Below are 21,088 nucleotides of genomic sequence, written 5' to 3'. Positions count from 1 at the left end.
TAAGAGCTCCTTCCAATATACCATGCTATGAATGAAAGACTCCAGTTCAAAGAATATTAATTAATGAATAGAAGTCTCTAGTAATATGCCACAACATTGTGTCCTTGGCCTTATTCTGCTTCATATTTTTTTTATCAGCTATGTAGATAAAGAAATTGATTGCATGATTATCAAATCTCTGTATGACACAAAGCTGGAAGGAATAATAGATGACAAAATCTGGATCTAAAAGAGTCTGGCTGGAATGATTCACTTAGTCTAGCAAGATATGTAATCATTATATCTATTATACTTATTCATTATTCGTTTATTTATTATATATAAGTATGTTCATCCATTTAATAAATTTAAGTCCTGTATTTTCATTCAAATAAACACAAAAGTAGATTTCAAAAGCAGATATGGGACTAGACAGCAATCTATGTAGAACAAAGGAGGAAATAGTTCCACTCTACTTCATACTGGTCAGAACCAAAATGGAGTACATCTCTAGAAGACACACTGTAAGAGAGGCATGGAGAGCACACTCCAAGAAGAGTGATCAGAAGGGTGAAGGGACCCAGTCATCACAGAAGGGAGAGAGGGAGGGAGGGGGAGAAAGAATTCAACTAGGACTCATTAAGTACCTACTGTGAACAAGACACCATGCTACAAAGAAAACCTGCCCTCAGGAGCTTTTTGTTGTCATCCATTTCCAATTGTGGCTGACTCTTCCTGACCCTATTTTGGGGTTTCTTGGCAGAGATACTAGAGTGACCTGCCATTTCCTTCTCCAGCTCATTTTACAGATGAGGAAACTGAGGCAAGCAGGGTTAAGTGACTTGCCCAAGGTCACATAGCGAGTATTGGTCTTGAGGCTGTACTTGGATCTCAGAAAGCTGATTCTTCCTGACTCCAGACCCAGTACTCTGTGCACTATGGTGCCCTCCTAGCTGCCACCTTTTCCTCTACATGACAGATCAATTGCATGTTAATAGCAAATAAGCAAGCAGCAATAATATATTGTGTGATTTTTTCCCCCTTGTAGGACAAAAGGCCTCAGAAAAGTCTCTATCACAAATGCTAATCCCCAGCCAAAGGGGGTTACCATTCTCTGGGTTTTGTATTGTAGAAATTTCATCCCACAGGGCTGCTGTGAGGAAAGCGCTTTGTAAACTTTAAAGTACTACATAAATGTGATATGCTTTTTAATTATTAGCCATTGAGCCGTGGGAAAACCTCTTTGCCTCTGGCCTTCTTTTGTATGTCAAGACCACGCAGAAGATGAGAAGACACACAGTGGGAAGAGAGCTGTCCAGACGATGGGAGACAGAGAGGAAGGATGCCAAGCGGGCTGAAGCCAGGCTCAGTCTAGGACTGCTCAGGCTGGAGGCATGCCGGCTTTATCGCATGAACACAGTGGCCAGGGAGCAGAGGCAGCTGCAGAAAGAACTGGAGAAACTGAGAAAGGGTAAGATCCGCCTTGCCTGCACAGGGAATGAGGAAAGCTTTACAGCCATCCGTGGCTTACCTGGGTGAAAGGAAACAAACCTGCTACAATTTAAGGGACTAGGTGATCTTTGAAGGATCCTCGTCAATCAGTTTACAATTTAGGAGCCTGTGACTTCTTAAAAGTGAACATGCAAGCCCTCTAGTCCTCCAGAGCAGAGGAAGAAAGGTCCTTTCTGTCAGACCTTAGCCTTCATTTTCATCCAATCTGCCCTCTAGAGAGGTCACTGGCGCTGCCTCCCTCAGATGACTCCGAGTGAACTCCTTTGCTCAACTGCCAAATCGGCCCATTCTTTACACCTCTGTAATTCAGTTTCATTCTCTCCCACCTGCCAATGCCTGGATTCAACCATGAATCTTCCATGCTGTTCCAAAACTTAGTTCAAAATCCATGACTAGATATTAGAAATCACGTGGGTAAATATTCGGAGAATTGCTTTTTTTCCTTCCTCAGGGCCCACATGTCCCACCCACACATTGAGAGAGAGCCCAAGGACTTTTCCTGAGAGTAAAAGATTTTGTATATACATACATGCACGCATATGCATGCATGTTTGTGTGTACACGCATATATACACATACACATGTACATGCATACGTGCACACATATACATATCCTTAGGCATAGGTCCTTGTATTCCTTAGACTATTCTGTTTTCTTTTTTTATCCAAAGCTGACAACTCCAAGAAAAAGTTCTCATCTTTTGGCAGTGTTTTACTGGGGACTCAGAAGAAGTCAAAAATTCCTATGATCCCCCAACAGGGAGGTCAGAGGCACAGAACTGCTGAACCCGGTGGCATTAGGTAAGGAAACGCTTAGAGACCCAGCGTCTTGGGATTTGAGGGTATGCTATTCAATTTGAACTGAACTCAAAACATTTACTTGCAACTGTGAAAGGGGAAACAAATGTGACAAGAGATATTACTCTCAAGTAACTTCCAAGGTGATAGAGCAAAGAAAAATTTCAAAATATATTGAGGAATTGCCCCGTCCTAGAGTCGCAGGCTGCACTGGAAGCAGTCATACAGACCCACCAGTTTTACCCTTCCCTGCCTTTTGGAGATAAAAATGTGAGTTGCTAAGAAGCAGCCTGAGTAAGCTGTCCATGGACCAGTTGCTAGACAGAGCCTTTCTCCTAAAGTTAACCACCCCCCTTCCCCCATATGCCCTGCATGTAATTTGCATATGCCTATTTATTTACCAGTTATGTCCCCTGTTATAATACAAGCTCCTTGAGGGCAGGGGCCATTTTTGCTTCTCTTTGTGTTTGTATCACTTGGCACAGGGTCTAGCAAATCCAAGTTCTGGATAAATGCTTGTTGAGTTATTGACTATAAACTGCTTAAGAGATGGGAACTAGCACCCTTTGCTTCAAGGAGAGGTGAAGCGCAGGGAACAGCAGCAGAACTGAGCTCTCAACACCCAAAACTGGCCAGACTGAGAGGTAGAGCATAGATGTGGAGGAATGCATCCCAACCTGGGCACCCACCCAGGACAGTAATATGTCACAAGGACTATGCCCTTGGAGAAGGGTGCCTCATTCTAGTGAGAGGCAGAGGTGGGGTGTCCCCAGTATCCTGGTTCTTTGTACTCTCTACATGTGTACTTAGGGAACAGTGAACATGACCAATCCTAACATGACTCATTTTTAAAGGACCTGGAAAATCACTGTCTCCACAATTCAGGACCTCAGAAACCCTCTGAAAGTTAAATCTTTGTTAAGATATTGGTATGTCTGAGTCTTGTGCTTTACCCACAGTGGTGTTAAGACAAAAAACTAGGAAGATTAGGATGTGTGTGGGTGGACTACAAAAACCTTAAGAGCTAAGGTCAGAATACCAAGCCATGAGTTCAGGATGCCCTGTACTGCTTGCTGGGCAGCCAATAGCTCATCATGGTGGAGTGTATGTAAGTGGTCGACAGCCTTTACCACGTCTGGTGGGGTTCTACCAACCTGAGTGTGTAACAAGAACATATTTCCAGGATCCTAGCCACTTTTCAGCAGCCCATGGAGAAGACAGCCGATAATATGAACTTCCTTTAGAGGCGTTAGTTCATTGGGATGGCCTTGTCTTTAGTGGTCTAGAAAAACACGGATACAACTAAAGCTGAGAATTGTTGGTCTAAACCTGGTTTTTTTTTTCAGCCTCTCCCAAGTGTATAGCTCACTCAAATTACCATGTAATTTGTAATCACAAAGAAGTCACAGAATCACAGAGTATGAGAGTTGGAACAAGCCTCAGGGACTGGCCTAGCCCATCCATGAAAGAAACCTCCAATGGAGCATATCTCGTCAACTAGCCTCTCCTTAAAGGTCTCCCAGGTGGGGGAGACCACCGTCTCCTTAGGGGTGTAAAAAGAGGCATCTAGGACTAGAGAAACGTAATAGGGGAGACAGCACATGCAGTTCGAGAGACCAGGGAATGCTTCATGGAAGAAGTGTCACCTGAGAGTCCTGAAGGAACTGAATGATGAGGTTGGGGGATGGGAGGGTCCATCAGAGGAGTGGGTGAGCCTGTGAATAAAGATAAACGAACTGGGAAAGGGCAGGCCGCTGGTAGCATGACCTCTTTTATTCCCTAGAAAACCTTCTAGAATCTATTTTTCTCTCTTGAGGGAACAAAAATCCTCATTCAACAAATGCCAACTCCTCTCAAGCAGGCAGAAAAGATCCCTCATTTCCTCCCCAGCCCACAACACGCTTGCCTCAGCTGATCTCATGGAGAAGGCTTTCATGGTTCAGGAAAAACCTGCAAACGACACATAAAAATGACCTCCCCTTTGCACTCACCTCACTCTCCCCAGTATCCTGGTTCTTTGTTCATTTGTCCTGACTCTTGCAGACTTCCTTTGGCATTGATTTGAGTTGGAAGGGATCTCAGAGGCAATCTAGTCATACCTTCTCATTTTACAGATCAGGCAGCTAAAGCACAGAGTGTCAGGATGGTTTGCTAAAAGTCACACATATTAAGAAGACTTGGGATTTTAATACAAATTTGGCATGTTTTCCATTGTATTATTTCTCTTCGTGTTTTTATATCTCCAGTGCCTCCCATGGGGCCTTGTCCAAAGTAGGTGCTGATTGCTGAATTGTGTCACAGAACTATTGAAGTATGAACAATTCATGGGTGCTTAAAGGTCTTTTCTCCCTTTCCCAGAACAGAAACTCACCTGCTCCAAACTAAAGAATATGAAATTCCCAAACCTATTGAGATAACAAGTTTGTATGCCATAGACTGCACAAAGAACAAGAAAGAAGCATTTTCCCAAAGCCCCAGGGCCTCCCTTGAAGGTGGACCTAAAGTCTCAAAGAGAAACTCAGTCACAGTCACTAACCCAGCCCAGGACAGAGATGCCATCAACCAACCACAAGGCATCTCTGCTGACCTCCAGAAGCCTGAAGCCTTCAACAAAGCAGAACAAGGACCTGGTGCTTCCCCGGGTGAAAGTGAGGAGATAGAAATCATGGAGACCAGTCCTGATGGGGGTGTTAGCTCAAAGCCTGGAAATCTTCCCAGAAAACAGAACTCTACTCCAGGTAGAGAGATGCCTATCTTTGATCCCAAGGCCTACACTCTTTACAGTTACCTCAGGACGGTGGACACAATGCCAACCTACCTAGAACTCTTTTCAAAGGTCAAGAATGCCCGCTACCTCCGGCATAGAGCACCACCTGAATTTGAGAGGGAGCTCAGTATTGGGGAAATATTTGGACATGAAACATGTTTATAGCCTGGGGAAAGGAGTCTGACGAAAGCCTAAGCATTTGGAGTGCCTCTCTGGTTTCATTTTGATCCAGCTGGCCAACAGCATGTGTTAGGATCTCTGGTCAGACATACCCTTAAAAGACATCTTCAGCAGGAAGGAGAAAAAACAAAACCAAAATCAAGGGTAGGCATGATCCAATTCAGAAATCCCATACATTCATTTCTTCTGCTGCACTACAGAACAAACTAGGAAGAATGCTAAACTTATCAACGACGTAAAAAAGAAGGCTTTGGAAAAACTGCAATACTATACAAACGCTAAATAAGGATAACTAAGAACCTAAATTTTGATTTGTGGCTGATTTTGATTAGGCATCCACCATGTCTGTCTGGAAGCCCTTCAAGTGCTGCCATCTACTGGTAAGAGTGACAGAACGTGCTCTCCTTAACTTACAGCCAGGACACCGTGACCATAATTTGTCATTTCTACAGCACTATGACATTTGCAATGCTTTGCATGTATGATCTCGTTGGAATCTCACAATAATGCAGATAAGAATAACACTCCTACTTTACAAATGAGGAAACTGAGGGTCAGGGATATTCAAGTGGCTTGTCTGCTGTTCACACGGCTAGGATCAGGCAAATAGGAGAAGCCAGGTCTAGACCGACTTTGAGTTCAGCATTCTTTCTGCTAGGTCCAATGGTGGTAACAGTAGGAAACCATTAAATTGGAAAACATCTGGTCTGTTCCCACTCTGCAGCTGAGGAAAGAGACCCACAAAAGCAAGACGTGTTGCCCAAAGCCCTCCTGTCGCTGTTCAGTCATTGTAGCCATGTCCGACTCTCCATAACCTTGGGATTTTCTGGGCAAAGATACTGATGTGATTTGCCATTTCCTTGTCCAGTTCTTTTTACAGATGAGGAACTGAGGCAAACAAGGTTAAGTGACCTGCCCAGGGTCATACCGCTAGCTAGTATCTGAGGCCACATCTGAACTCGAGTCTGACTTCAGGCCCAGCATTCTAAACAACGTACCACCAACCTGCCCTGTCCTCTTGAAAACAAATCATTTTTTCCTCTCTTCATTCCATGACCTCTTCTAAAGACCTTTGTTTGCTGCCTTTATTTCTAAGCTGTTCAGGCTTGGTTTCCCTGTCACCCCTTAACCTAAAGACAAGAATCTTTTTCGTCTCAGGAAGAGAGAAGGAGCACACGCTGGCATCTTCCGATTCATCGGTAGCTAGGCTTTTGCCATGTTTCTATCTTGCTCCCTTATATGGCACACAGCCAACACTTTAGGCAGAGAAACTAATCAAAGAAGACAGCTTCAGAAAAAGCCGATTAATATGACTTTTTAAAAAAAATAATTTTTTCAATTCAAACTAACACAAACTATATACTACAAATTGTTGTAATTAAAAAGAAAATAGTCACTCCATTAACACATAGCTGTATTTAGGTCAACACTCTGATATGTAACACTGAGGTTTGTATTTTTCCATGCTTGTAAGAAGGGAGGGTTGCTTAGGATTTTGGTTTTTTCCATACCCAAGGGGCTGTAAATTTCCACACGATAAGTGACAATGTTTCAAGACCCTTGTCTTGTGTTCATGAAGTTGTTATAAAGGCGTCTCAAGCATAAAGGAGAGCCACCAAAATTCTGGACTTATGTCCATGAGTCTTGGCCAGGAATGCCAAAGGACAGTGGTGGTTATTTCCAAATGCAGCTGTGTACATTGTGTATATAAAAGAAAGAAGGTGCTAGAAGTCAGAGTAGTTGTTTTATGTCTCCCTCTGAGACACACAGACTGTCTCAGGCACACACTGGACCTTGACAGGGAGGGAAGGCAAAAATCCACCATTAGATCCCTCCCCACCCTGGCTCCTCCTTTAGAAATTTAATAAGGAAAAATGTAAACTACCAAATTTAGGTTCTAAAAAGCCAACAGCACAAGAACAGATTGGGGAAAGCCAGGCTAGCTTGTGTGAAAAGTGAATTAAGCTCATGCAATAACACAAAGCCATAGAACCTTACTGTTTATACACCTGTGAGACAATTAAAACAAAGTTTCTATATTTCCATGAGATATAAAATACATGGGGAAACTGAGTCTCACATATAGAGAGACTTGACTGAGGCAACATAGCCAGCTCAAACTCAAACCAAACTTCTGACTCTGAATCTAATCTTTTTCCCTTCTATGCTAATGCTACCTCCTAGATGATCAAGAAAAAAGTCTACCATTTTAAACATCATAAAAAGTACAAGGATTAGGTGATGCATGTCTTCAGGTGCTTCTTAGTGCTAAGTAGAATAAAATAAATTCTTAAGAGATTAGAGATGATGCATTGTATGGTTCCATATAGAAACATTATCAAATGTTGCCTTTCTTTAATTGCAGGGTTGGGAGTAAGGGAGACAATTTGGAACTCAAGATATAACACAAAATAAATAGTTCTTTTTTAAAGAGAGGTTATGGATGTTCAGAAAAGGTTACACTATTTTTTGATAGCTGAGGACTATCATTCTTCATCCCAAAAATAAGTTATCCTTGAATTGCAATTTATATCCACCAATGGCCTTTGCTTTGCAGTAACTTGGACCACAATGTTCTGACCTGTTAACTTCATGCTAAAACTTTATTTTGATCATCCCCCAAAAAGCAGTGTTTCTAGAACAGCTCATACCCAAACAACTTAGTTTTATTTGGAACACGTCACTGGAGCCTCATGACAAAGAGGGGGAGAAGTTAACTCTTTGACTGGTTAGGAATCAGACTCGTGAAAAATGAAGCAATTTGCTCAGGAAGATGATGCTAGCAGCGGGCAGAATCCAGACCTCTATCTTGATCTTGGGTTTCACAGGGTAAGCCACTCTCCCGGACAGAGACGGAGCCACACCTGCTTGTGCAGAAGTTTGGAACTGGAAGATAGCTTGAATTGAGGGTCTCAGAATCACAGAAGGACCAAAGGTAATATAGGGCTCCTGAGCCAAGTCCAGCACCAATACGCTGGGCCCTCAGGGGCTGCCCAAGGAAGGGGGAACTGGTCCTGGATGGGCAAACAAAACACATTAAAACTTCCACACCAATCAGCATTGGGACTGGGCTCATGAGTGGCCTTGGTACGTTTAATCCAGACAAGACAAGGAGACCCAGTCTCCCCACTCCCCACAAAAGAGAGGAGTAGAACACCTGCCCCTGGGGCTTGCTTTGCTCCTAATTTTCAGCTACAGAATAATTTAACACTACAAATGATGGTTGCCTATTTATCTAAATCACAAAACACCCTTTCCCTTCTAAGAGATGGGTTGTCACACATAGTGTTATGAGGGAGAAATAAGGCAGAGTAATATGAAAGAGACCAACTCTCAAGGCTATAATTGAAAGTCGTGATAGAAATGACAAAGCTGTTGTTTCAAACTGGATGTTTAAGAAATGAGCTTTTCCCTTCCCTTTTCTCTTCTAGGACACATATGTATAAACACCTGCACGCATGCACACAAACACATACACATGAGGGAGAGGGAGATGAGATTTTCCTGGTTATTCTACAAATGCACATCACCCAAATGAATGGAAGTGGAAGCCCTCATGGTTCTAAGAACTTCATTTCTTAGAACCCTGATGGTTCTAAGAACTTCATTTTTGACTCCTGCTATCCAGTGACTTGGCTCTGATGGCCCCAAAGCGCTTTTCCAGGTCCAGTAAGTTTTGGTAAAATTTTTCAGCAGTATCTTCATCCAGATCCATCTGCAAGAGAAGCAGAAATAGGGATACCAATGGTCCCACTAGAGAAATATAGGATTAAAAAGGAGAACATCCAAGAGAACTGCAAGCAAGAGAAGGTAAAGAGACTTGCCAAAGAATGTTGCTACAATGGTGATATGGGGCTAGAAAGAGGGCTTCACCAGAGGCATCCTATTCAGAAAAGTCACTACAATCTGAAGATGACAAAGAATTCGCAACTTCATCCTGCCAAGATATAAAAGTGCCAAACCTGGGGAAAAGCTCAGAACTATGGATCTGAGTTCAATACAAATACATTTGTTTCTTTGATGTTTATCAGGGGAAAAAAAAAACTTCCTTCCAAGTGAGTATTCATCCAGCTAGAGGAATTATAACATATATTTGCAGTCAGTGAAGTCAGGCAAAGAAGGCTGAACAATACTTTGTCTTGAAAGTGACAGAGACTAGGGAAAGACCCGAAGGCAGGGGGACAGTAATTTTAAAAAGGGAAGAAAAGAATGAAAAGAACAACGAAACACTAAACACATACAGAAGAAAAAAAAGTTCAGAAAGAGTCCAAGATAAGCAGGGCAATGGTTGTAAAACAGTGTTAAATTACGTATGTATGTACACATAAGTATCTATACATACTACATTTATGGTTTCATATACAAGCCTCTTATTATCTTCATTATATATGGAAAATTTATGTTTGATATTTGTCCTGCTCATAATACAAGAAAAAAATGTTTTTAAAATAAATTTTTAGAAAAGGAAGATCCCTCCAGGGCACAGCCCTCCCCAAGTCTCTAACAGGTATTTTTTTCAGCTAATGAGTCTGTCCCCAGTTCCTGTTACCAAGCTGTCTTTAATGAGGCTTACCTTCCGAGGGTTTACATAATTGTTTCCAAGACCCGTGGTAGCACTGTGATATTTGGTCAAGGGATTCAGAAACTCAGGCTTTTGTCGGAAAAGCCACAACTAGAAAGGAAGAGGAAAAAGTAAATGAGTCACCCCTGTATTAAGGTAAATCTTGACATCAAGTCCTTTAAATAGCTTTGAACAAGTTTTAAAAGCCCATCAATCATCACTTGGCAAAATCTTTCAGTTCTAAGATTCTATAATTGCTCAATAGCTACATGGAGTTGTTGAGCAATTCAATCCAAGGGAAGGAAGGAAGACAACCAAGTGCCCAACCAGTCTTCTCTGCAAGGTGTTTTAAGTTAAATAAGACAGAGCTGGCCCTTGAAGTCTACCTTAAATACCAGGAATGATGTCTAGCTCCTCCCTCAAAGATACACAGTTTATGCCATTAGACAGTATAACTCATTGATCAAATAGTTTTTAAAGTGAAACATTAACTTTTGGATTTAAAGACTTATTTTGAAATAGATACTCCAAACACACATACATAGATTTACATGTATGTAAATACCCCAAACACACATACATAGATTTACATACACGTGTGTACATGTACATATATGTATATTTTAAAACATACTTTCAGTATTTTTCATATTGTCATCTAGTGAAAAATTATATTAGTCACATTTTCCTACTGGAGCTTGAAAATTGGAGAGCTAAACCAAATTTCCAGGCCCATGTCCAACCATTCAATCACATCATCCAAAGCACTAATGGGGTCCTCAAACCATGACATGGTAAGGTATAAATGGTATCTTTGCTAACACATACTTGTAGCCCTCTCTCCAGGGTAAAAGAACTCTCCAATGAGATAATAACACTCTGCAATCTCTAGATACCATATACATGGGAGCTACTAATTATTTTTCCCATAAATTATAACTAGTTTCAGTAAAGTTAAAGCATTATTACATCAGAAGAGGCAGGGGTAGACAATATCACCTTGTGCCTGGGAAGGTGATTTCATATCCCAACCTTTCCAAATTTGTGAACTCTTTAAGGCCCAAGCCAAGTTCCACCTACTCTGAAGCCCCTCTCAACTAACCCAGCACACTCTAAAAATCTCCCTTCTGTGAAGTATGGTATTTTCTGTCTATACCAGACCTGCACAACTTGACAACAGGTAGGGGCCAAAATTAAAACAGGCTAAACTTATTAGGTTGCAGATAGGTTTTTAGCAGATCACTTTCCAAGTAAAGGTAACTAGAGACAGACTAACAATGGCTGGTTGCCATGGCCAAGTTACGTGGCAGGCACAATAGAGACCAGTGGGAGGCAGGTTAAACAGGGCACAGACAAAGCACATGTTACATCTTTATTTTCTTTTACATCCTCGACACATTTCGTGGGCCAACTGAAATCCTTTAGTGGGCACAAGCAGCCCATAGGCCATATGTTGTATAGGCCTGGTCTATACCATATAATTAAACACATGATTTTTTGTTAGTGTTTTCAGTGCTTGTATTTTACAGTTGTCTTTCCTATCTTTTTACACTTAGCACTAGGCTGAAATCACAGCAGGCCTCCAAAAACTCTTGTTTTGATCAGTCCTGAAATAAGGAGGCACTAACTGGCCCTGTAACTGCAGAAAAAGAGACTGGGAGGACCCTGACATCATCCAGCTGGTGTCTGAGATGAAGGGATTCCCTCTCCTCTGTCCACCAAGGCATCATACTGGCTGTGCTGGGAGATCTCTACCCAATGAAGGGAACGGGGTTTCACAGGGCAGCCTATGCCGCTTCATCTCTTCTCTAAGTGTAGGGCAGGGCTTCTTCACTCAACCTTTGGGAGTGCCTCTCTGCTACCCCTGCCCACTGCCCTTAGCTAGGTAGGTGTCATTCTCTTCCAATTCTTAAAGAGAACAGGCATAGACCCCTCAGCCTCCTCTGGCTTCCTTTTTTACAGAGAAGGTGAAACAAAAATCACCTTCGAGTTAAAGCCTCCACAATTAACTTGTCCCCTACCAGACTAGATTGATTCTAATAACACTTCCCAGGAGGAAGGTATTGAGGCTACTTTTCTTTCACCCCAGATTCCAGACACTCCAAGGGTCCTCTCAGTAAGATGTGTCATCAGTAACCAATGAATTTCAGATTCTTATCTCCTCGGCCATTTCCCATCTAGGCCCCAGGGACATACCAAGGCTTCTGCTCCATTGTAAGGTGTGGTTGTTAAAGAATTTACAAAAAAGCGCAGCTGAAGAAAGAAAAAAAAAATGTTACGTTAACATGTAAAGATTACCAGGGACATGAAAAACATTAGCTGTTCAGCTTCTAGTACATAAATCCCAGGAAGAAGCAGATCCCTCCTAGAATTTCTTAACCCTCCAGGACATAAGATTTTAATAAGGCTCAAATATCTTTACAATCGAGTGTTTATCCATTCCTCAGAGAGGGGATTCACCTTGGGAGTCACACTCTACCTGACGTGGCATCATTAGAGAGCCCAAGGGGCACTAACTATCTACCAGAAATTAAAACAACCATTGATCCCATACTTTGGGGGTTCTCATGTGCTGCTCCCACAAGAGAAGCTCGGTTCTGGAATCTGCTCTGCCTAGTCTTTTCAAAGAAGCAGACTTAATGGATCATTTTTCAGTTAGTGCTGCTAAATAATCTCTGTGCTCACATGCTATAGTCACCACCAGGAAAACATGATTAGAACACCTTAGTACTCCCCAAATTATCAATTATTTATGGAAGGCCTACTGAAGAGATCTAGTTGGCTTGGAAACAAACACCCAACCAGGCACTTATTACATTCCTTATCTTGCATGTAAGAATTAGCTAAGAACTTGTAACTGTCCAACGAGAGGATAGACAAAGAAGAGAAAGCCCCAAACTCCTGTAGTTACCATGATATAAGGAGCCAAGGAGAGTAGCCCAAACCGCTATTCATGGAAAAGGAAGAAAAGAAAAAAGGGCCCTTCAAGGTTGAGTCATATAATCTAATGATCTCAAATCAACCTTCTCATTTTACAAATTGGGAAATGGAGTCCACAGTGAGGGGAAAGATGCCGAAGGTCACTCTGTGGCAAAGCCAGGGCTAGAACAAAGCTTTCCTAATTTGAGGTTCTCAAAAAACAAAAAAAAGTCTACTCTGAAGGAAAATATCTAGAAACCCTTCACCTGTTTCAGAAATGCACATATTAGGCTACCCTACAATTCTAACCTGTGGCTTCAGGACATAAAAATCACTCACATTTAGGAGACAGAAAGTTTCTCCAGAGAAGTAAGTCTGTAAATACAGACAACTAAACTAAAGGCCACAGAGAGGAATAGACCAGAAGAGCTGATTTATGTAACTGCTAGAAATCAGGGAAATTAGGAGAATTTGGGGGTCCTGTTAGGGTAGGATACTAGCTTATTGACAAGCAAATACTCAGATGAAATTGGGTTGGGATGCGGGTAGTGTGGTGCACAAATCAGCTATTAAAGAAGCTATGGGAAGTTGGGGGGTGGAGACAAAATGGCAGAGTTGAAGCAGGACTTTCCTGCTGCTCCGTCTTCCACCTTCCCCAATCCATATAAAAGGGGACCCTAAACAAACACTGGAGCTGCAGACACACAAAATGACACAGAGAAGCTAACCTCCCACTGAGGACAGCCTGGCAGGCTGGCAGGAATCGGCCAGCTCAGTGCTCTGGGAGCCAAGCCCAGCCCCACACCAAGGCTTTAGCCCCAGGGCGGGCCTGACCAGCCATCCAGATCCTGGAGGTGACTCCAGATCAGCAGCACCTGTGGCCGTTTCCAGATTTATCAACACATAGATGCGAAGGACAAAGTGAGAGGTCAGTGCAGTCTGGACTTTGGGACCCAGTAAGTGGGAGTGCATGGCTTTGGCACCCTGGGGTGAGAAGCCGCTGAGATGTCTGCACAGCCAGCCAGCACCACCTGGCAGATTCAGCTCCTGGCCTGCAGAGTACAGAGGGAACAAGCACCAGTCTGAGGGGTAATCGCTCTTGCTTTAACCTGCTTGGATCTGGATTGCAGTCTAGGGTAGAGGTCCTGGAGTGTGTGTCCAGCTTGCCAGAGTGTGTGGAGACCTCAGAGAGGGGACCCATCTAATACCTCCAGCAGCTGAGAAAATTCCAGTGTTTGGGACAAAAGCTCCCCTGTCTGGTGGCAGAGTCCTACTGTAGCAAAAAGCCCAGGGGTCAAATGACTGAGGGGTGACATGACCAGGCAAAGGAAACAAAGTAGACAGAAGATTCCAACACTACACTCCTATTTTGGGGACAAAAAGGAGCAAAGCATGGAAAAGGAGGAAGACAGTGAAGTCAGAACTCCTTCACCAAAAGCTTCAAAGGAAAATACAAGCTGGTTACAGGCCATAGAGGACCTTAAGAAGCAGATAAGAGAAGTGGAGGAAAAACTGGGAAGAGAAATGAGAACAATGCGAGAAAATTATGAAATGAGAGTCAACAGGCTGACTGAGGAAAATAATACCTTAAAAAACAGACTGACTCAAATGGCAAAGGAGGCCCAAAAAAGAGAAGAATGCCTTAAAAAGCCGAATTTTCTTGATGGAAAAAGAATCTCAAAAACTCAATGAGGAGAATCATTGCTTTAGAATTAGATTGGAGCAAACGGAAGCTAATGACTTTATGAGAAATCAAGATGCTGTCAAACAGATCCAAACAAATGAAAGAACAGAAGGCAATGTGAAACTGGAAAATAGATCCAGGAGAGATAATTTAAAAATTATTGGACTGCCTGAAAGCCATGACCAAAGTAAGAACCTAGAAATCATCCTCCAGGAAGTACTCAAAGAAAACTGCCCTGATGTTTTAGTACCAGAGGGCAAAAGAGAGGTTGAAAGAATCCACCGATCACCTTCTGAAAAAGATCCCAAAAAGAAAACTCCTAGGAATATTATAGCCAGGTTCCAGAATTCCCAGATTAAGGAGAGAATATTATAAGCAGCCAGGAAGAAACAATTTCAATATTGTGGAAACACAATCAGGATAACCCAGGATCTGGCAGCTTCTATACTGAGGGATCGAAGGGCTTGGAATATGATGTTCCGGAGGGCAAAGGAGCTGGGATTAAAACCAAGAGTCACCTACCCAGCAAAACTGAGTATCATGTTTCAGGGGAAAATATGGTCATTCAGTGGAATAGAGGACTTTCAAGCATTCTTGCTGAAAAAAACAGAGTTGAATAGAAAATTTGATATTCAGATACAAGAAGCAAGAGAAGCATGAGAAGGTAAACAGGGAAAAGAAATAATAAGGAACTTATCAAAGTTGAACTATTTACATTCCTACATGGAAAAACAATAACTGTAACTTATGAAACTTTTCTCAGTAGTTGAAGGGATTAGAAATATATATATGAGGGTATATGGGCATATGAATACATACGTGAATGTGTGAATATATGTTAACAGGTATACATAGATAGAGGGCACAGGACCAATTTAACAGGAAGGGATGATACTTAAAAGGTGAAATTAAGAGGTGAGAGAGGAATATAATGAGAGGAGATGGGGAGAGACAGAATAGGGGTAAACTATCTCATACAGAAGAGGCAAGGGAAAATGGTTACAATGGAGGGGAAGAATAGGAAGGCAAAAGGGAATGGGTCAACCTTATTCCCATTGAATTTGGCTTGAGAAGGGAGTGAAATACACACTAAATAGAGTATCTCACCCTCCAGGAGAGTAAGGGGGGAAGGGGATGAGAGGGGGGATGATGGAAGGGAGGGCAGGCTGGGGGTGAGGGAAGTTGGAAGCACCCACTTTTGAAAAAGGACGGGATCAAAGTAGAAAATACAACAAGTGGGAGGTGGTATAGGAGGGAGGGAAATATAGTCAGTCTTTTACAATATATCTACTATGTTATTGTTTTGCATTAGCCACACATGTACAACCTATACTGAACTGCTTATCTTCCCAGTAAGGGTGGGAGACAAGGGAGAAAGGGAACGAATCTGGAATTCAGTTTTAAAATCAAATATTCAAATAAATATGTATATATATATGCTATTATTAATACTATTTTACATATAATTGGGAAATAGGATGTACAGGCACTGGGGCATAGAGATCCACTGGAAATGTTGAAAGGGGTATGGGAGAAAATATGGGAGAGAGCAGATTGGAGGAGGGGATAGCCTGTGGGATTGCTATTTTGGGGCGGTGGGTAGGGGAAAAACGGGGAGAAAATTTGTAACTCCAAATTTGACGGAAATGAATGATGTAAATCAGAAGTGAATAAAGCATTTGGAAAAAAAAAAAGAAGCTATGAATTTTCCTAAAACCACAAGATACACAAATATTCTAGTGAGCAAATCATTTCCTTGTACTAAAATTTATCTGCTATGTCTCAACTTGAATATATTTGGAAAAATAATAAAGAAAGAACATAGCACTTACCAAAAATATAAATGGCATCAATAGTGTCCAGATGAAAGGTGGCAGAATTCCATATGTCAGATTGGTCAGTACAACTCCCGGACATACTACACTGGAGTACAGGCCCTGGCAATACAGAAAAAGATGAGAATGAAGGAAATGGGAGTGGCAGATGATCTTATTAAGAAAGAACAGACTTATAAAGTATTCCTTCGTACAGTTACTAAATCTCTGAAGTCTTATGAATGGTCAGGAGAGGGGAACCTGCAGCCTCAAAGCCACATGTGGCCTGTATAAACCTTCAACACTGCAAGAAATTGTAATTTGATCAGTGTGGTACTCTTCCACCACTGATATGGACTATAATCCTTCTTTCTATTCACATAAGACGCTGTCTTCAAGATTTATTGTGACCAAAAAAATTCAGACTGAGAACAAATTTTAACAGGGTCCCTGCAACCTTAAGTAGACTTGGCCTTGACCAACAGCCAGTCCATCACTTGGCAGGAATTTGAAGCCTTTCAAGATTGGTAGGATATGCCATGGCTCACATGGTGGTCAGAAGTGGATACAAAGGTCTCTCTGAGGAACTTTAATACTGATGGTGAGACATGGAGATGTTGGCACAAGACAGTCCAGCATAGCATGCCTGCATCAAAGGCGGCACTGTGTTCCAAGAGCAAAGCAGAATCACAGTAGCACAAAGGAAATGGGAGATATGCAAATCTAGAAACATCTCCATTCCAAATGTTCAAATGGACTATCTGGGCCTAAGCCAAGGCTCTGCCTTCCCAGCTCAGACTGGACTGATCAACTGAACATACTCTACCTTGACCAACGTCGGGATGTCATCAGTCTTCCTGGTGTACTAAGGATGAACAATATTACTTGTAAGAAACAGGGGTGACTTCTGCATACCACCATAAGGCCTGCACCATCTGGCCCCAGGTCATCTCTCCAGAATGACTATACATTAATCCACCCTGCATGCTCTCCATTCCAACCAAAGGCAAATTCCCAGCTCCCTGTGCATAACTTCCCATCTCTGTCTTCCTACAGACTGTCCCCCACGCCTGAAAAGCGCTCCTTCCTCAATTCCTCTGGGAGGCACCTCCTACAAGCTGCCATGTCCTGATTTTCCTAACTGATAGTGCTCCCTACCAACCTACAATTATTCTGTAGATATTCTGTATTTAAGATGCATGTTTCTACCTGGCAAAGTGTAAGCTATATGAGGGCAGGAATATTTATTTAAATTTTTTGCATCCCTCAGTCCATGACACTTTTTTTTCGGTCCCCACTTCTGTGACTCCAATGGTACCAAGAATTCTCGGAGAGAAAACTCTGTTTAGCTATGTGGGTCATCTGATAGTCTTCAAGAACTATCTGGGAAATTGAAAGATTCAATAACTTGCCCAGAATCATACAGAGGTGAGATCTGAACCCAGGTCTTCCTTGGTTCCTATGCAAATTCTCCTGTTGTGTTATGCTGCCTCCCCTGCCTTGCATGCTGCAGGAGAGCAAACAATACCCATTCAATTCAATTAAAAAACTTTCTCGGGGCGGCCAGGTAGCACAGCGAGTAAGAGCACCGGCTCCAGTGTTGAGAACACCTGGAGATCGAATCCCGGGCTCAGACACTTAGCACCCACCCAGAAACACCTGGCCGTGTAACCTTGAGCAAGTTACTTAACCCCAATTGCTTAGGGGCGGCCAGGTGGCTCAGCGAGTAAGAGCATCGGCTCCAGTGTCGGGATGACCTGGATCAAATCTGGGCTCAGATACTCAGCACCACACCCAGAAATAATAACTGGCCGTGTAACCTTGAGCAAGTTACTTAACCCCAATTGCTTAAAAAAAAAAAACAACTTTCTCATCTTTTATCTTATCTGATCCTTACCTGGTGAGTTAGGCAGGTCAGACAGTGCTATTTTCACTTTAGAAGTGGAATAACAGGATTCTGGCACTAGTCAGTAAGAGTACTAGGATTAGATCCTGGCTCTTTGACTCCCACAAGGAGGTCTACCCACCCCAGGGGGAATTCTGCTGCTCCCATCAGCACTCAGGGGCTTATGTTGGGCAAGCACAGCACCTGGCAGAAAGCAAGCACTTCATGAAGTCTTGCTTCCTTCCTTCCTTCCTTGTATTTCCCTGTCCAGATTAGGATCAAAGAGCTCTCCAAAATCACAGCTGCTGCCATCTTTTCAACAGCCAAGCCCGCTAACAAGGACGACTTCCCCAAATCTTCAGACCTGTGGCTCTCTCAGTGGCGTCATTTTGGAGCCACTTCTGCAGCCACCATTAACTGAGAGAGCCGAACCACTACTGGATCTAGTAAGACACGACATTTTAGTGGAGAAATTTAAGGTCCCAAAGACTTGCAGGTGGCAACCTGAGAACCACAACGCAAATTCTATTGGTCCAACCATTGGGCTTTTCTGCTGCTTCTTATCATTAGAGCATTCAAGTCAGATCTATAGTAAAAAAAAAAAAAATGCCCTAAAATCTTTCTGGTCACTGTATAGGCCAGGTGCATTTCACATAGTGTGTTAGGGTGTCCAAAGCACATTCTTTACATCCCAGTGAGGAAGGCAGTGTGATCTATCTTCCTACATTTCTGTGACATTTGCAAAAGTGCTCGACACTAAGCATCATCTTTCATCCAGCTTCCCAACAAAACCTGTCAGGGAGGTGCTCCTGGTACTATTATCCCCATTTCACACATGAGAAAACTGAATCTCGTCAGTATAATGACTAGTCCACGGCCACACAGCTAACCACTGTCTGAGCCTGGACTGAATCTACTCTCTTCACTACAAAGTCTTAATACCCCCTCACCTGTTGGTTAAAATTCCTGTTCAGAGCCAGACTCAGAAGGTCAGTGGCATATTTAGAAGAGCTGTAGGGTTCATGGCCTTTAACATGCTGGAAATCTTCTAGGCTGAAATTATATTTTTGGGCGTTGCTAGAAGACGTCCAGATGACCTGAGATGGGATGTCAGGATGACAAAGAAGAGGCTCCAGCTCCCGAATCTGAGATAAAAAGGAAAGTCTTTCTTTAGGGCCACGGGGTGGGTCTACAGGAGCTCTCAGTATTTACCAAAAACACATGAGCCAAAGGAACCAAAACCCAATCCATAAGCACCACAGTGAATGTCCCCATAGATCAGTCCTCCAGCTATCAACTTGTCTGGAGGGCGGGCTTCTAATACCCATGTTTTAACCTGAAGGATCAAAGATTCTCCAAAACAAAACTCTGACAATGCAATATAAAGAACCCCAACAGGGAAGCCAGCAGGTGACTGGAGAATACTCAGAGTGAGATGTGAGTGCACAAGGAATCCTTTGATGAGCTAAGAGTGACATGTCTTATACAGAAGAAGGAGCAGATCCAAGGCCATGCAACCAAGGATGGGCAAAATGGGATGGCACAGACCTATAAGAATGCCAAGAAAAGGCGTAATATTTTGTTTGAAGAAAAAAAGATTCTAGGGAGTAAAAAGGAAACAAGTAGACTCCCTATAAATCATTACTCCATATTTCTGTGATTCCATACTTTATAGCATTTAACTATCAGCTGTCCCTAAGATACAGTAAGTGGGATAATCATCCCTGGCCCTTAACGAGGGGTATCCCTGGCTGGAACATGGGTACTTTTTTAGATACAATTAGCAAGCCCCTCCCTACAATACATCCTTTAAGCTGCATGTTTTCCTTACATAACATCTCTTTTCCCTTTCAAGGTTCCCCTTCACATCCATCAGCCTGATACGCCTCACTGGCACACACCCCTTTAGTGATGGCTTTGAGCACAGTGTGGTCCACTGTGGGTCCTCATTTCTTTTTCAAAGCAAGCAAATGAAAGCCGATAAGTGAAACGAGGCTCTGGAGTTGTTGGGTTAAGGAAATGAGAAGACTGATTAAGTGTTAGACCTGGGCAACAGAAACAACCCGAGAAATACTAGACCCTATCTTGTACCAGACAGTGTCTGGTGGGACAACGAAGCACTGCTGTGGGAAAAGTTCCAAAGAGACTGGATTAATGCCAGACATGTTAACAGGACCAGTGAAAAGACAGAGCACTGGAAATAGGGGAAAAGTCCTTGGCCTGCAGAGAGTTAGGAAATTCTAAGTCACGCAGTAGGTATAAGTACCTGTTTTTACCTTCTGGCTGATATGAAGTAGCATCTCCCAGGACAAGTGGGGTGCCAGATCCCAAGAAAATAAGATGAACCCAGTTGGGGGGATAAGGAGGGGTGCCAGAAAGAGTTCATGTGCATTTTGTACATTAAGCTTTTATTGTACCCTATTTCTGTAGGGGGGGGGGTGGGGGAGATATAGGATTAATCTGGGCACAGGAGAATTTTCTTCTATTTATTTATACTAGTAGGACAGAAGCAATAACATGAATAATCAAAAATGGTAGAGACATCAAAATTCTATTCAGCCAGACAAAGCATTATCCCAGTAACTGCTGGTAGCAGATTTACAAGCTAAAACCTACAAAGAGAGCAAGATCCCATTTCTTGAGAACATACTCACTAAGTAGCAGGTGGTTGGAGATCAAGAGTTTCTTGTTTTGGACATAAGGAAATTTGAATTTAACATGGTTAGTAAAAGAACTGACCAAGCAAATGAAAAACATTTGAAGGCAACTGAGAGTTAACTGGTTTGGGTTTTTATGCCAAAGTTTTTAAAACTGGAGTCTGTAAACATCTGTATCTATGTGTATCTATATGTATAAAAACATATAACATACACACACATACAGTTTAATGACTGCATTTCAATATAACTGGTTTCCTTTGCAATGTTTTATTTTATACATTTAAAAACATTATTCTGAGAAGAGGCCTGTAAACTTCACCAGCTTCTCA

At 42.4% G+C, this 21,088-nt stretch overlaps 2 protein-coding genes across 2 annotated transcripts in view; one reads left to right on the top strand and one right to left on the bottom strand.

The window, feature by feature from the left end:
• Positions 1-1,261: 1,261 nt before the first annotated feature.
• Positions 1,262-5,283, top strand: CCDC190 (coiled-coil domain containing 190). The gene is given in 4 exon segments (XM_069094508.1): positions 1,262-1,450; positions 2,163-2,292; positions 4,648-5,216; positions 5,219-5,283. Coding segments are annotated over 4 exon segments (951 nt in total). The 5' UTR covers positions 1,262-1,263.
• Positions 5,284-7,810: 2,527 nt separating this feature from the next.
• The window catches only part of HSD17B7 (hydroxysteroid 17-beta dehydrogenase 7), a 31,065-nt gene continuing 17,787 nt past the window's right edge, over positions 7,811-21,088 (bottom strand). Inside the window, exons 5-9 of the mRNA XM_069094669.1 lie at positions 19,050-19,244; positions 16,233-16,337; positions 11,994-12,050; positions 9,810-9,908; positions 7,811-8,951 (exon numbers count right to left, since the gene is read on the bottom strand). Coding sequence (XP_068950770.1) covers positions 8,841-8,951; positions 9,810-9,908; positions 11,994-12,050; positions 16,233-16,337; positions 19,050-19,244 — 567 coding nt within the window. The 3' untranslated portion in view covers positions 7,811-8,840. The remainder of the gene's footprint in view (positions 8,952-9,809; positions 9,909-11,993; positions 12,051-16,232; positions 16,338-19,049; positions 19,245-21,088) is intronic.

Source organism: Petaurus breviceps, unplaced genomic scaffold (assembly GCF_028583685.1).
Source record: "Petaurus breviceps papuanus isolate PSGF00001 unplaced genomic scaffold, PetGlider_PUasm1.0 220, whole genome shotgun sequence".
NCBI classification, from domain to species: Eukaryota; Metazoa; Chordata; class Mammalia; order Diprotodontia; family Petauridae; genus Petaurus; species Petaurus breviceps.
This window is presented reverse-complemented; position numbering and strand designations above follow the sequence as displayed.